The sequence below is a fragment of the Bombus bifarius genome, unplaced genomic scaffold (genome assembly GCF_011952205.1).
Source record: "Bombus bifarius isolate JDL3187 unplaced genomic scaffold, Bbif_JDL3187 scf7180000007984, whole genome shotgun sequence".
Classification (NCBI taxonomy): domain Eukaryota; kingdom Metazoa; phylum Arthropoda; class Insecta; order Hymenoptera; family Apidae; genus Bombus; species Bombus bifarius.
The window spans coordinates 5,173,721-5,191,997 of NW_022884367.1; the positions used below are offsets into that span (position 1 = coordinate 5,173,721).

Below are 18,277 nucleotides of genomic sequence, written 5' to 3' on the forward strand. Positions count from 1 at the left end.
TATGCCGTATATTTGCATGAATAACGATTTTAAATGTTTGCTTATGTGTAATGATACTGATCGAGACAGAGTGCTCAACAAGCTTTCCCGATTTCTATTCTTTTGCTTGATGTCTAATAACGTAACACGATCTTCCCTTCGTACCTTTCTTCGCTTCACGAAATAATATTTCAGCATGTGCAATTTTATTTTCGACTACCTTTACCTGTACCTAAAGTATCGCTTCCTCTGTAAATCAACCATTTTTCCGATTTCACTGTACATATCATAAAATTGATCCATCATTGTGTATCTATTATTACATGTACATATTTACACGTTCTTGTATATAGGATCTATTAAGCAGAGTATTAAAAAAATACCTTTTGCTTGTGAAAATGGAAAAGGAAAAATAAATATTGCAGTGAGTACGATTAGATGAAATTCTAGTAGGAAGTTCAAATAGTTTATCTTCAATTTTTAGCTTTATTTCTTTCGATCTTATAAGAATATAAGAAAATATCGGTGCGAGATTCTTTCCAAACTATGTGTATTTCTAGATTCATATACATACACACATTAAAAGTAAATCAGTTTGAATTAATTCTACATAGATTCTGAATTCATTTAATTGAATGGTCTGACACAAATATATTTTTAAAAAATAATAAAATAAAAATAATTTTATTGTATAATAACAAGCAAAAGTATGCTTTTCGTTATGTAAAAATATTTGCAATAGGCAATGTACTTGAATAATTATCTTTTCTAATACTCTGCACAGAAAATATTTGTATTTCTACAATTTCAAACTGTTGTAACATTTCCTCGCAGTTATGACTACTTGCTAACACGTTACTATTACATTTCGGCAAAAGCATCTACTTACATATACACTCTCATACTATTTCAACAAATTCCGTTCATCTTATTCATATATAATAATACACTTGTATCAGTGATGCTACAATGAAGTTACATAGGTTTATGCGAATAGTTGTTCGCTCGAATATCGAAGAAATAGAATTTTCCAGAATTCACATTAGAAACGTAATAATTAGAAGGGAAATTGACTTTGCTCCAAATGAATTTTCAAACACTTTTTTCAAAATTATAGTTCCTAATAAATTAAAAGAAAGCTATAAAAATGAGTTAACAATTGTAATCAGTTTGCTAAAATCCAAATTCTAATCGATTTACCAAAACCCAAAACAAGATCCAGGTTATAACCAATCCACCAAATCCAAAATCAACATCCGAATTATAATTTACCAAAACCAACATCAAAGGCAAAACCAAATCACTAAATTATAACCAATCCACCAAACACGCGAGAACTAGAAGATTAATAAAGATCAATATCTTTTTTAACGTTAACTTAATATTTTCTAAGTATTCGTGAAGTTTCAACCAATCAAACTCGGAAACCGAGTCGAAGACGATAACGATAACGTCAAACTTTGATCAAATTGAACGAGATCGGAACGTTCGCAAAATCAATTTCCCGTAGAATCGTGTCGTAGGTTAATCAGAAGCGTGGAGTGTGCATTTTCGATGACGACCAACGCTAATCCAGAAGTCGCCAAGCATCCGTAGCTGGATATGAGTACGGGTATAACAAACTGGTCGGGATTTTTTGCTGAAGAACAATGAGAGGCGCGCGCATACGGAGTAGGAGAACGCAGGTCGTTGCCCCTGAACCATATCTCCTATGTGTTCCTCCCTTTTTAATCCCCTCTTTTCCAAAAACCTACCCTTCCTCCTTCTTTTTTTTCTCTCGTTCTGCTGTGACCACGTAATCCGAGGATCCAGCGAACGGGTATATATATCTGGCGAAAGCCTCTGCTGTACATTGCAACCATACATAGATGACCCAGTTTGTTTGTAACGGTTCGTAGTGGCATAGCGTTTTCTAGTTATGATTTCTATTTGCAGGCAATTTTTGCTAGTAGCATACCTGAGATAATAGAGCTCGTAGGCAGTAGGTCCAAGTACAGCGGCGAATACAAGCGGGAACACGGAAAGAGGTATTATTATATAATTACATCCTTCAATCCTGTCTTTTTTTGTCTATTAACATTGTTCTTTTACTTTCAGTATGTATATATACTTGATTAATCTTTTCATATTGTATGTACACACGTTTACACATTTTATATATTTATACATATAACTCGTGGTTAGTTACATACGCCCTTACAATAGTTCATTGCTATATCGTAATTACATGTGCATTAGAAACACACCAACATACTCTTGCATAGACGCTGTCACATACCTTCGTGTATCACGTTCTGGGTTATCTCATTAAGTCTGTGACGAGAATTTCTGAAATCTTTTCGCGTAAATAATCAGGTGGTACAAATTGAGAAAATGAGGTTGGTGATAAATTTTTACACGCGTTGGAAACTTCTTGGTGATCGTTGTAATTTGTGATTTGTATGTGTGTACTTTGTAAACCATGGATATTCTAATTTAAGTAGAAAAATTTACAAGTATCCGTAAAATTCGTGTCTCAAAAAATGTGCTGCAAATTTACTTTCTACGCTTTTATATTTCATTTTTAATCTTGTCATCATATTTCTAACACGTTATATCGTAATTTCTATTCTGTTCATTTTACTGTAATCTTTATCCTATATATACATTATAAATTAGTTGAAAAATATTTAAGTCAAAAATAGTTATTCGCGGATTAAAACACACGCTTAAAGAATACGCATAGATTTATCGTAACATTTTCTAAAATTTATAATCTGTTGCTAAGAATTAGAACTTTCAATCATGTAAACTCGTATGTTGTAAAACTTTAAAATAAAGATTGGAATTTCTCGGACAGAATTGGTGAAATAATCGATGAATACATTGAAGTATGTCTCTGGTATTCTTGCGAACACGACAACTATAAACTAGTCAAAGTGAAAGGAACGAAGAGTGCCGAGAAGCTCGTTATAGCTGACGCGATTATGCGGACTTTGACGTTTCAGAAATGTCGCATTTGTAAATGTGCTATCACTCTCCGCGTTCCCTTTTCTTTTCAAGCGAACGAAGTTATTTCAATTATCACGGTGGAAGATCCAATACAGTTTCATGATTAAATATGCGTATATACAAAAAACTTAAATACACATCGTTTAATGAGTTTCAGATTTGTCGAATTATAAAATTAAAATCATTGGATAGAATATAGTAATTTTATATATTTATAAAATCGTGAGTTTCACTGTTGCGTTATGTTTAGTTGACGCTATACAAAATGATCTCACCCTCTTACGAAAAAATATATATTTCCGAAAGTTGAAATTTCAAAATAATAAACTTTTGCTTGAAACAATTTATCTTTGAATTATCGGAGGTAGCTTGAATATTCTGGCAGCAGAACGTTCCCTTGTCATTTCTTTGTCATTACTGAAATTTTATGAGATTTATTTTTATGAAAAATAATTAAAAAATTGTACGATACTCGTGCACAACGAAAAGAGAAATTGAACGGATCGTTACCATTTTGCAATCTCTTGTTTGGAAATGAGATTCCATGAAATTACACGAAACACGCAATTCATTAATTAATTCAATGATTTGAAAGGATACGCAACAGTGAAATAATTTCATTTTCGAGAATTGAAACGTAACATTGGCGTACAATCGAAGGAGCTGATGCATCAGAGAAGCGACGTAGCTGATTCGATTCGTGTTATTCTTACTGACAATACATCAACAATATACGTTTTACACGCAGAAAGAGGAAAAGTTTTTCTTTGTTGTGTACGCGACATGTATCAAAATAATCAATTGATTTTACATCTAGGTGAAAATAATTTTTTCAAACGTGAGATATCCTACATTATAGTCCGAAATTTAATTCAATATAGTGTTTCTAAGTATAGTACCGTAAATAAAAACTAAAAATTTCAAATATGATTGTCGACATATCGGAACGAAAACTAATGAATTGGAATCTTTTGTTCCCATGCCCCAGAATTGTTCCAATTTATGGAAAAGTATTATCTAGAAATTATAAACATGAGCAGATAATGGTGAAACATTGAAAATGAAAAAATCTTCGTATATATCTTTAAAGGAAGGCTTCTAGTAAATACATAATTTAATATTATTATTGTTGAGTTTGGTTTTCTAATTTTCACTTTTAGTGACCTACTAATTTATTACAGACTTATATTAATTTAAAAAATTTTAACCAGGGCCAGGATAAAGGTCATACTTTTAGGGGATCGTAATTGTAAGAAAGATGTAGTATTATTAAAGAAGATAAAATTTCCAATGAAATATATATTAAAAATCGGGATTCGATTAACATAGGGTCGTAACAAATATGTAATATTTCATAAATTGAAATAATCATGGAGGATGAGAAAATTAAACTACAGAAAATATCTTTTACATTGTAGGTCAATGTTACAATATAATCCATAATTATTGAGATCATTCACCGTGCAATAGTTATTACGTTTAAAGAAACGTCGAAACGAGGGATTGCAGCGCACAAATTTATCAAGAGAAGCATGAAATCTTTTCAATCAGTTCTTTTCTCGCATGTCTTTGTATTATCGATCGGATTTGTTCGTTCTGATGTAACAAGGTTCATCGATAGGTTGCTCGAGCACTCGGCATTGGTGTATTTTAATGCATTCGCATCTCACTTATTTATATTCGAACGAATTTCCATCATTTTTATAATCTTACTAGTATGTGGTGCAAAAGTTTTGTTGAAATAAATTGGAGGAAATACGAAGGGTCTGCAATGTTCCTCGAATTTTCTTCGGCGTTTGATCTACTTTTACAAGAGTTATAACAAGAGCACACCTTTTGCCAAGATTGCACGGTTTGCCACTTTAGTCTGCTACCTCTAACGTAGGATCATGTATATTATACAAAGAAAACATCGCTTATTAGTACTAGAATTAGACATATAATTCACACGAGATACATAATTTTAAGTTAGTAAGCGATTATGCTTGACCAACATCACTTACATACATCGTATTTCTTTCTTTTTTATTTCTTGTTCCTTTCTTACTTTGGATAATTTTCTCGTGACTTAGCAGCAAGATTAATTTACTTATTAATCTGTTATTTAAGGGTTACCTAATTTTTTATTATTAGGGATTTTAAAACATATAAGAAATATCGCTTGTTAGTATTATAATCATTTAGGAAAGTTTTGTGCACTCTATAGAAGGACCTATGTTATTAAAATAAATCGTATCTATTTACATACGGAGAGCAGTAGCTGTTTTATAACGAAATGTGTTATTCTATAGAAATATTCGATATGAAAAAGTGAGGTTCACGGAGTTTTTATTATTTTCATTTATAAATGCTTTTAGAGTAGCTCTTAACTGATATTTTTGGCATAGAATACACTAACTTTGTGGTGATACTCGATGAAATTTTGTATTAATAAAAGTAATCTTATTCTAGTGTATACAAAGAGTCATGATTCACTTGAGCATTGTAATATCAAAGTAGCAAGCAGTAGTTTCATCGTACTTTTCGACTTACATCAATAGTCGATGATATCACTTGCATCGTATTTTTTCTCTTTGTTTAACAATTTAAAAGAATTGAAAAATACAAAAAATATCGCTCACTAGTATCAAACATAGTCATGTAACTCACTCAAGATACATAATATCCATTTAGTAAACGAAAATGTTTGACCAATATCACTTACATCGTATTTCTTTGGCGTTTCTTTTTTTCTCGTTTCTTTTTCGCGAGTTATCAATAAGAATAATATCCGTACGCGTTTTGCGGATCTGATTTATTTATTAAGAAATCTAAAGATCGACTATATCGGTCAATTTATTTATTAAGAAACGTTGAAGTCAAACCTGTCGAAGGATGCTAAAAACACACGATTCAGAACTCCTATATACATTTTCATATATGACCAAAGTGCGATACACGATGTAAAATGTTCGTTCCACTTTTCGTTTATTTTCTACCCTGTATTCCTTTATATAGGGCAATACCATTATGTTTTTATTCACGTACGAGCACTCTTGACGACAGACGATGTCATCGCAGAAATGTTGTTGTACAACGCAATTGTGCTCCACCCTGTGGTTGTAAGTTGTCCACATCACACGCTACAATAGAGCCTGCATGCCAGTTAATTGAAGTCTGAAATTTTTACGAAGCTTCGTGCGACGCTTGTTTCTTTCTCAATAGGAAACATACGTCGTTATCGTATAAAAATGCTGTTAATTAGAGTGATGTACTCGAAGGATCATCGCACTGTGACTATAAAATAACATATGAGAAACTAACGACACTGTATCTTTAGGGTAGTATAGTGGATTCATGTTATTTTTTGGGAAATGTGATTGATCGTTTATTTATGAAATAACGATATTACGTGCAGTAAAATATCGTTTCTTTTTTTAAATGTTATAATTTTTTCTGATTTACGTTATCCATGTCGTGTATTGTGGTTTTGACAAAGTTATTGTTATTTTACTCGTGAGTGGTGTAGTCAAAGCTACTTAATTCAGTATCACTTTCTTCTACATTCACACACACGAACAAAGAGTGTATGCAAAGTATGTGGGAATCAATTGAGGTGTTTAGAATGGACGACGAATGTCTACGCGTCAAGCTACGTGTCGCAGGTTGAAAAACGATATTTGAACGAGACCTGGCTTAGATTGAAATCACGTGGAAAACAATAAAACGAAATTGTTAACTGTTTAGAAACTTCATTTTCTGTGAAGTATTTTCTCGAGTATTGAGAATGTTATTATCGTGGTTTTTCAATTTATCTGACATATTACATTTAATTTCAGCTATTTGTGCTTATCACGTGGAAAAGTTGAAAATATACTCCATTGATATGACAGTTATTTTAAAATCTGTTTAACAGAAACTAGGGCGTATTTTAAACTTTTATTCCTAGTTCTATGTAAGTCGATATAATTGTTATATCGAAAACTCAAATTTTTACTACAAGATTGAGTAACAAGATAACAAGTTTGCTTCCATTGTGTACATTAACAAAATCGAGCCAGATTTCGTTTGACGAGTAGAGTTCGTCTAGGTACTATAATTAATATCTCTTGCAACGAACAAAAACATCTATTAACAACACGTTAATAATATGTTCTTTTAGCCACATTTCCAAAATAATTATCGATTTCTATTTAAGCGTTTCAATAAGTGGTATCTTCGTTATGGGGTTGAAAGTCACATTCAGCCAACTGTTCATTAATATTCCACTTCTGTAATCGAACTTTGATTAACCTTAATATCTTGAATAACCTCACAAAGTGATAGTAACTGTTTCACAATTCCGAAAATCCTTACCTTCTTTCGAAATAACTGAAATTCCACGATCTAAAATTCCTAACCCAATCTCAATATAGAAATCTCAATATAAAAATTGGAACGTCAATCTGGGAGCCTCAAACGAACAAAAATAAACGGAACTTAAGTGATTCTGAATGAAACAGTTACAATAACCCATTTAATTGTTGAACCAACGATTCGATTAAGTTCTACGCCGATTATTAGATTCAGATTGCTTTTTCAGTGATCTGACGCATCTCAGAATTATCTCATTCTCGGAAGTTAACTTGAAAGGGATCGAATCTTTCGCTAGCCTCCCTTCAAACGTTACAAAACGAGGATCACTTCCGTGGGTAGTCGCAAGCGATTGAGCAGAGAGTGAAGCGTTGCGAGCGTGTATTTCGTTTTAGGCGTTCTAAAGAGGCGTTCAGGAGATGAAAACTGTGATAATCATAAAATGAATGCGAGTGAAGACGAATGTAACGATACATATGCACAATGCACACACTGACGAAACAAAAAAAAAAAAAAAAAAAAAAAAAATGAAAAGAATCAAACAAATACAGATACAAGTACAAAATACAAATTACAAAAGTGCAAATGCAGATGCTAATGCAAATGCAAATGCAATATAAAGAAAATAAATAAAACAAAAGAAATAAACCAGAAAACTCAGGCTAGGGCTCTGTTCTGACGGCAACGGATGATTGTGGGTGTGTAGGCGGTGTTCGCCAGCTGGATCCCAGAGATCACGGAGCTCGCCGCGAACCGCTGCAAGTACGGTGGCCAGTACAAGCGCGAGCGTGGACGCAGGTATCCCAGATATCCACCTACGTGGAAGCCAGCCAAAGACACCCCTTGAAACTAGTCCCTGAACTGTTATCCTTGTAGTCACATAGTTGCGAGGAGGAGCGAAGACTATCTGGATAGCAAAGTGACTCGTTTATCGTTTTTTTTAAATATTTTTCCTTTCGATTGGAACCGTCAACGGGCAAAAAATTAACGTTGTAAATCGAATATTTTAAATTTGCTCGAGAGTTTTTTTAAAGCTACGAGGACGATGCTGACGATAAGATTTTTACTCGGAAAGAACATTGGAATTTTGATAATGTGCGATATTTTCTTTCTTTTAATACAAAAGAGAAAGATACTTGAGTGAATTTTTCGCGTAATCTATTTTTCGAAGAATGTGATCGAAGAAACTTTTTGTTAGCATCGTTTATAGAAATCTGACTTTTTAATTAATTCGTGATTATTTTATCCTTTCAATATTTGTTGACGAAAGAGATCATGTGGTACGTACGTTCCTTAATTTTGGATCTTCTTTTTTGTCAAGATATAAACGGAATCGCAACTGCTATCCAGAGTAATTTTTTAACTAGCGTAAATATCCCTCACCTTCACTATACCTGGTCCGTAACTGTTAGAAAACATGGCATCCCAAATTTTCTGAGATCACTATTACCCTTTTTTAAAAAACCATTTCTTTCACCGTTTATTTAACGTAACCTTGTGCTGACTCTCACCGCTTTTCTTACCCACCTTTTACCAAATTAGCAAATATATCTTGGTAACACGTGCTGGTATGCTTGGACTTTTGTAAAAAGAAAAGTACACACACGAGTTTTTTATTGTTCTATACACACATGTTTATATACACTATAGTAGATGAGATCAATATATTACTGTTGCATCTCTCTCTATTTCTTTCTCTTTCTTTATCTTTCTGAATCTTTATATATACATTTGTTATACATATATACATATATACATGGTAATATGTATATGACTGCCTCACCGCACGGATTCGAGATTTTGTAGTTTGTACATTCTTGTTCCTTTTTACCGATTCGTCGACGAATTTTCATTTTTTCTTCCGATTTTTTTCAATATATATATATATATGTTTAAATAAGGCGCGGATATATTTTCCTCTTTTTGTTATACAATTTGTTTCATCGCTGCGTATTGTTCGTTTGATTTTGTTTTCCGCCATTGTTTTTCACGTCGGATCGGGCAATCCTTCTGCTTTTAATTGCGTAACAGGATAGATCGTCGATTGCTTCGGCATGAAAACGTTGATTTGCGTGTAATGAAAATCTTCCACGACTTGGTTCTCGTTTGAATAAACACCGATTGGTCGATCATTCAATCACGCGAATTTTTCTTTCACTTTTTTCTTTTTTGTTACATATACAATGGATTGAAAATTTTCAGCACATCTTACTCTAATTTATTGAATTACGTATACTACGCATATATGCATTCTTGATTATGATATTGAATATAAATTGGCTGCATCGACAGCGTTTTTACTATTGCTTCATTTATTACAATTTATAAAATATCGCTTTTCTCATTGTTGCAAATACACAATGTTTATTTTCTCATTGTTACAAACTCACAAACTTATTTTAATTTATTTCCAAACAAGTTAATATTTTAAGCGACATAATAACAAGAACCAGGTCATTGAAGTATATTGTATATATCGTTTTTGATTTTGTGATTTATTTTAATTCATGATTAATTTTTTGTTTAATCACAGATAGTTACTCTTAATTCGTATATTATTTATGTATTAATCAAATTTATTATATCGTGCACTTTTAAGTCTATATTTTGTTGTAGAGGTTTTGTAGAGAATTAGTATAAAATTGCTGATTTCGATACGTTAATCGACCAGTCTTTCACTTGTTCTAAATAACAACCAAAGCCTCGATCGACGGTTAAATAATTTCTCAACAAAGGGGGAAGTTATTTACATAATTATTTTGTAACAATATCTTGTACAATATATTTTAATAATTGTTTTACTCTTTATTGAATGTAAATTGTCAATTTGGTTATAAATTTGATTATTCTGTCGAAGGAGTGTCGGTAAGGTGAATGGAAATTGTCAAATCCACTGTATATATATAATATATATAATCATATATGTATATATATAATTATCTTATATATGTATATATAAGATGATTTCTTTTTCAATTAGGAGAAGCTGTAGATACTTTCTAAGCAAAGGTAGAGAAAATTGGTGAAAAATATTTCTTGTATGGGTCAGTAGAAATAAACCGGACTTTTAAATGTATCGACTTATCGATATATGAATTTATATAGTTCCTTTTAAGGTGATCATGCAACATTAGATACTCTGAAGCAACGTACATACATATAAATGTATATCCACTCTTTTTACACTTAACATGCTTTACATAAAACATTTATAACTTCTTTTTTATTACTTTGTTGTGTATCTCAATTTATATTAACCTTTCTTTATTATTATGTTGTAATCTCCTATTTTTTATGCATAATTATTGAATCAGTATTATTTCAATATAAATACAATTAAACTTCATTTAACTAAACCTTCAAGCAAGACCAAAATGTTTTATTAAATAATGAAATTATCCTAACTACCTTTTGAGTGACTTCCAAGAACTGAAGATTAAAACGATGGAAAATTTAAACATCGTCCCTTTATGCTACTATAAGTATATTCTCAATACTAAAACTACGAGACATTCTTGGAATAATCCATTTCTTTCTATATATCCACTCTAATGCTTATATTTTTCATACTTTATAAAAGATGCATAGTCTCAATAATTAATTGAGAGAAATATGAAAATCGGTCTGACTTAAAGTATTATATTCGAAGAAGCAATGAGATTCAAGGGAAAGAGCTTTTAATCTACCAATATTCTCCATCGTCACTTAGAAACGTGTTACACGCTGTCTCGAAACTATGATGTATCACTAAACAGTGCACATATGTTACCGATACGATCGTGATATGTCAGCGTGAGGATCTTTGTATCGATTAATCAACAGGAAACGATTAGTTGGGGTTTTTCGATACCATTTACTGGGTTCGATCGTATCAGTTTTTACGCCATCGTGGAAAACTCGATGATGCCAGTGATAGGGATTGCTCGACATTGTCAATCGAATATTATCAAACGAATTATGCAACCTCGATATTATTACGTCAAGCAGATCGATCGAAACAGGAAAATGATCGTTCGACTTTTTCTAAACTATTCGCTATTTCTTGAGAAAAAGCACAATGATCGACGCAACGATGAATTTTCTATACTCCATCGTTATATATATATATATACGTTCTCTTCGATAAAAGGAACAAAATTTAAGAAACTGCAAATTCGGGATATTATACTCCTCGATCTACGAGCGTCTTCAATGACGCGGAACGTATCTTATTGAAGCCATTCCGATTGTCCGAGAGAATAAATAATCTCTCTTCTTTTTGTATCGATCAATGTTCCAGTTTGTCCTAGGGAACTTAATAAACGTTTTCGAGCGGTGTATTTGTCGTACCGGAATCGAGATACCATGGTTATTGAAGTAGTGTGGGACCGTAGATCTTTTGGGAAGATCGTGAAGTTCAGGTGATCGGTAGAATGGTACGGAATGGAAAGGAGGAATCGTGAAGCAGCGGGTTGCGAATGTCGCTGATACTTTTAAACATAACCGAGGCATAACATTAATCGATTAACTGTAATACGATTAAAATACAGGCTAAGAAAGTAGGAGAAATTTTATCGTGAAATTTCTATCTTGCGGTTAAAGAAATCCCAAAAGTATCAGCGACTCGTGGGCAATTTTTGTTTTCTCTCTTTCTCTCTCTTTCTCTATTTCTATTTCTATCTATCTACTCTACCTATCCCTCTCTATTCACGAACCGAGTTTCTTGGTGGCATGCGTTAGTGCTCTTGGCTAGCCTGTAGAATTTCCAAGGGTGAAGAAACCCGTCGCGGAATGGCCTGTTAGAGAAGGAACGGTTTTTCTCACTCGACGCACGAGCGAAAAGGAGAAGCCTCACATCGTCAGATCGAGACACGATTTTTTCTGGCTTGATATAAGATATAATACTTGGCACTTGAATTAGAACGCAGCAGTAGAAGGGTGGTGCAGGCGTAGGCACATGCGGCTGCTCTTTAGGGATTTTACTAGTAGAAATTGCACGTATAATTGCGAGAACACTCAACGCAACACAGACAATGCTTACCTTTTGGCGTCGAACGGGCCTAACGCGGAGAAGGCGTATGTACTGTAAGACTGAATCGGCCAGCGAAACGCGTGAACGAGATCGGAACACTCTCTATCCGCTTGTTCGTGTTCGCATGATAATAAGAGTAGAACAAGTAACCAAGCATGGTTTATCGTTGATCCTTTGAACGTAAATTATTTAGAAGTTATTTAATCGAGCTCGGTCTAACATACTTGCGTTTCTTTTTTTCCTTGTAATCTTTTATTAAGTTAACGTAGATACGTCACGGTATATGCATACATACATACATATACACGTTATGATGTTTGTTATATCGATACTTAAACGATTTCAATAACGAAGAATACTTTTTACAAAGTTTACGAGACATTAAACTATATTTGTATTAATCTTTGTTCGCGTATTATCGTCTTTTATTTGGACTTACTATCGTTTGGATATAACTCTTTGATACCACGATCTTAAATTTCAAAATGGCGAAATTCTATGCAATATACAACTCTTTCCGAATATATTGATATTTAGTCGGTCTTAAATTGTACGAGTACGTATTTAAAGGATTTAATGAGAAAATAATGGATTGCAAATCGAAAAATGGTTATAAACCATATTTAGAACAGCCTTCCCGTCGTTTCCCGTGGAACGCTTACTCATTATCCTACTTCGTTGTTCAGGCACATAGATAGCCTCTAGTTTCAGCCACATCGAAAGATCTATTCTCCCTTTCTCTTTTTCTATCTCTCTCTTCCTTTCTTTCTCTTTGACAAATTACATGCATATGCATACACGTATATTATATGCGATACGTATTATATACGATGTGTGTATGCAGTCTCATATGGACAGGGGAACACTCATAGCAGCGACTTCAAGAATTTTTTTTTCAAAAAGTATTTACACGAGAGAGAATTGCTAAAAAAAAGATTCATAATATCCATCACAATCATCGCGTTAACACGTTATATGTGTTTATGCATATACATATACCTTTTCTTTTCTTCTTCTTTTCTCATTTTTTTTTTTTTTTTATTCATTCAAATATTTATTCGTGTATGGACGTACATATATGATACATATTGTATTATATATACATTACATGTATTTTTTTCCATGTGTGTATACATATACATAGAAGTGCTAGTACGTACATATACGGATATTTATTCACACAGACATGCACCACTGAGCAGAAGGAAAGCGGGAAAGAGACAACATACACGCATAGATTGACACTAGCCCATGTCCCAAGAAACACTCTTCTTTCGAATATATCGTTAATCAGAAAAGGAAGAAGGAAAAAAGAATAATTTGCGATGTATTATAACGCGATTACGCTCACAGACTTCGTTGCCGCAGACGCACGCTTCTTTTCTTGATAATTAGTCGTCGAGATCGATCGTCTATTGGCCTGTTCTATCAGTCGACGTGCATAATTTTAATTAGCGGTTCTCAAGTGTATTGATACGTGTGAACGTATATATGTCATTCGAAGATATAATTATACTATGGAAGATACTTCGAAATTCTATCATTTACATTAAGGTTATCAATAATATAATAAACAATGAAGAAAGTGCTCTTTTCTCTAGTAGACAATATGTTCGATATCATTTTACTTTTTATAATCACATTTACAAGTGTGTCATGGGCAACACTATCGAGCACTTTAATCAAATTATGTTAATTTTGCTATATAGATAAAGCGAGATGAAATATGTATATTAGATAAGAAATGGTTCTTTCATCATCACTCATGATCTATTATTTTTACATCTGAAATATTGTATATAAACTTGTATATTTTTGGATGCACAATATTCTGAAATCTTTTGTATTATATATTGTTTTTCATTTCAGAAACATTTCATAAACATTTTTGTACATTTGCAATATGGTGATTGAGAACTGCTATTTTACATAGTCGACATAGAAAAAAGTATGGATATTTGTATTAAGTTTTTTAATAAAACTGATTATTTCGAAGATGTATCGTTAATTTGAACAAATGAAAGATCTAAGCCAAGGTTGAGATAATTCTAGAAATGAATCTTGATCAAATTTCCCTTATATAACTACGATTTTTTGGATCCGTATATATATATATCATTACATAATGAATTCATATAACGAATTGAATTTAATACATACGTATAATTACTTTTGTACATCATTAATCGAATTTAATTGTTATCATCGCTATAAATTTTAAGTAATATTATAATGACAGCTTCATCTTAACATCACACACTTATAAACTGTTTTATATTGTCTACGTAAATTCTTTATAACATCAAGTTTATCATTTAATCAATTTTCCATCTATCGTACAAATGAACGTTTGAAAAAAAGCAATAGTATCTCTTTTTTGGCGAAGGAATCTTTCATTCATCGACCATAATACACCTGACTCAATAAATTTATTTTATAAATCCAAAGAGGCCGATCGACGATTTTTTTCTTCTTAAAAAAAGAGAAAAGAATATAAAACAGATTGTAGAATCATAGGACGTGCACTAGCTTCGAAATTGTCATTCGAGTTCGACAGTTTATCATATTCGAAGTGGACACATACATCGAGAACATCCTATGATCGCTTCGAGAAGAGGAAGAAAGAGAATCGCATTAACATTTGCGATAATATGGCATAGCCGAAATGACACTCTAAGGATACTAACTATGTCTACTTTTGCTATTTCGTACATTTCTAAAGACTACATCGATTGTGTGAAGCGCTAATATAGACGAGTGATAAACTAATCAGACGCTAACATCGCTCGCTAACTGCTCTCTAACTAAAATTAGAATAGTGCAATAATATTTTCTATCGTGCGGCAACGATACAGTGCACATTGAAACGCGTCTTTCGATCTCACGAGGCCAATGACTAGAATAACTTCGATATATCGAGTCATGCAATGACACCGTACCCTCGTCAAATAGGAATATCTTCTTTCGAATTCCTTGGAAATTTCGTTTCGGTAAAACGGCTTTGTTCGATACGATATCTCGTACCACAGGAGGTTGCTGTACTCTTTCGTACGTACAGAACAAAACAAAAAAAAGAAGGAAAAATAAGAAAGATTTGTACCCAAAAGGGAAAAAAAAGAAAATGTTCTTCTAAAACTTTCTCGATCCGTTCATCGACGTTCATACATATCCACCGACAGGTAGAAGCGATTATTTTTCATTGTGAAGAGCTAGTCAAACGAAATATAACCCTCGAAAAAAAAGAAACAAAAAACGAAAGAAAAAGGGAAAACGAATCCTGTTGTATCGAAGAGTTCGCGCAAAATTCAACGAATACATACGAGCTACCTGCCAATGGACTAGGTAGACGTGTCGGCACGTGTAGTTATCGTTAGGCCTAGGTGTAGGAGTGTAGGACCTAGGTGTAGGTAGCCTACCTACCCCGCCCTTTATTTGGAACGTGTTCGTTTCCATATCTATTAACTATTTGGGCCGTGGCACGCATAGCGGTACAGCACTGTTAATCGTGTCTCTATGAGTGGCCGCGCAGCCCGGTAGCTGAGCCAAAACTTACTTCCGTCATAAGTGCAAATTTCCTCCCCCTCGCCAGCTCAGAAAAAAAATATAACCCACTAAAAAAAAAAACTAGCTAAGGTACCACCTGTGTACGACGCATTTAGCGATCACTTCGACTGGACGAGACGATACCGGTTCTCACCAAAAAAAAAAAAAAGAAAAAGAAAACATGACCGAGTCTTATGTAAAAAAAAAGAGAAACAAAAAATAAAGCATACAAATTGCCACCCTTGTCACACAAGTGTATTGATGCGAGTGTTGTGTTTTGTTCTATCACGTGGTGTAGGCCATATTCGCCAGTTGTATCCCCGAGATAATTGACCTGATCGGGACGCGAAACAAGTATGGCGGCACTTTGAAGAACGAGCGAGGTCGCAGGTGAGAGACACAGCCAACCAACTAGCTTTCCCGAGTTGAGTCACCTTTCGCAGTCCTAATTACTACCAAACTGTTCATACTATCCCCCTTCTTGTATATGATGTACACCTGAATCTTCCTACAACAGCCCTCTCCCTGTCTCCAGCACGACGTCATGAAATTTGCCATATATTTTTTGTCCGTATGCACCTGGACATCTAAAGTACTTAACACACGATCGCATTTGCCTCGATGTCAGATTACCTACACGACCCCTTGATATGTTTCTATTGTCACAGATACACAGAATAGAATACTATATCTTTTACATCGACAAGCCTGAAAAAGAAATTCCTTGGATTGCCCGTTACGTTTTATATTTACACCCAACACACGTGTAAACATAATATACATAACACGTACGCGTGGGCACGAGCACGCGCGTTACATACACACGTATATGATGCATTATAAGTATATAAACGTATTATATTTATATATTTACGGTATTAGCGAGTAAATATATAAATATACACATATTATATTATACACGTATAGAGGCAGTGATTTAGAATCGCAGAATTGCAGTTCAGTACCGGCTCTTCGAACTAGTTGTCAGTGAGCGTTAATGCAACCGTGCTTCCACAGTCCCCGAGAACACAGTTCCCTAACCCTTGTCCACCGACACTATCAGTCAATCAGCTAGTCCAATTACCATCTCAGATTCACCATACCCCAGTAACTGGTGTTAGCTTGTTTGTTTACTTGACCGCACTTGGGACAAATACGGCTTTATCGCGCTAGTTTCCTCGAATCTTCACGAACAACGAGGAGCGAATGGTATATAAAGAAATTCATCTGGATGAAATTTTAATTAAAAATACTAGAAATTTATACCCATTTTATTTTTTTTTTTATATTTTGAATCCTTCATTCTCAATTAAAGACGAAAGTTATACTTTGAAGGATACAATGACTGTGTAATAATGAATTAATTTGCATTCCTCGTTTTTCGAATTTCATCTAGTTGACATAATAACGATTCTCTTAACTGCAATTACATAACAAGTGAAAAGATCAATTCATCCGAATAACCTAGGCGTAGAAGAATGTATCGCTACCTTGATGCCATAATGTACTTGACATTAGATTTCCGTATCCAATCGTCGTACGTGTTTTTATCGTACAATAAAATTGTCAAATTGTTCGTGTTTGGCGACAAATATCCACCACTCGTACAATCATGTTTCGCGGACGTGGCACAGAGCACAGAAAATATATAAATAAGTACGTTGGAGCTGTATTTCTCTCTGAGTGCAAAGGGTCAACGCCCAGCATGTACCCTGCATTTTCAACTAATATTTAGGTCATATATATGTATATGGCCTAAAGTTGCAATACTTAAGTGTAATAACCTTGGTGTTTTAGACAGCATTAATTATTGTTTTTACGTGTAAATCTTGGAGAAAGGACAGTGGTAAAGTGAAATTCCGCCTTGGATTATAAGCTCACAGGATGGACCATGTGAATTGTTACAGATTTGTTTCTCTGGAACTAATAAGTACATCAGTGTAATTATTTTTTCTATGATTTATCGTATTGTCTTTATGTTGTACGTATAACGGATATTTAGTAACTGAGAGATAAAAATATCGAAAGTTTAAAAAATACTGCTTTTGGCAACAATTGCTACAAATAATTTCTCACGAGATATCTATGACTCGTCCCATGCAAATGTAGTGAATCGAATAATGTTATTAGATCTACTACAGAAGAAAACGAAATGCTCCATGTTTTTAACTATTCCAAGTAGTAGAAACATTATAGTTAAATTGTATTATTAAATTAAATTTCTATTATTTATAACTAATTCTACAGATGTATAATTATTCTTCTGGAATTTAGTTCCCAAAAATTTTTTCATTATTCGTATATATGTTCTCAAATCTGTAATTTTTTTGCGTTTATTTGATCAAATAAGCTATAGCAGTGCATGAAATATTAATATATTCATCATATTAATATATCCTAAGAAATTGATCAATTTTTATA

At 33.3% G+C, this 18,277-nt stretch overlaps 1 protein-coding gene across 50 annotated transcripts in view; it reads left to right on the forward strand.

The window, feature by feature from the left end:
* LOC117204883 (calcium-activated potassium channel slowpoke) overlaps positions 1-18,277 on the forward strand; it is a 106,035-nt gene that overhangs the window by 38,574 nt on the left and 49,184 nt on the right. For 41 of the 50 annotated variants that reach the window (XM_033442718.1, XM_033442707.1, XM_033442703.1 and 38 more), the window contains exon 6: positions 1,915-2,006. In XM_033442718.1, the coding sequence (XP_033298609.1) occupies positions 1,915-2,006 (92 nt within the window). Of the gene's footprint in view, positions 1-1,914; positions 2,007-8,008; positions 8,101-16,154; positions 16,247-18,277 lie in introns of all 50 variants that reach the window. The other 9 variants (XM_033442708.1, XM_033442732.1, XM_033442728.1 and 6 more) reach the window with 2 other exon arrangements.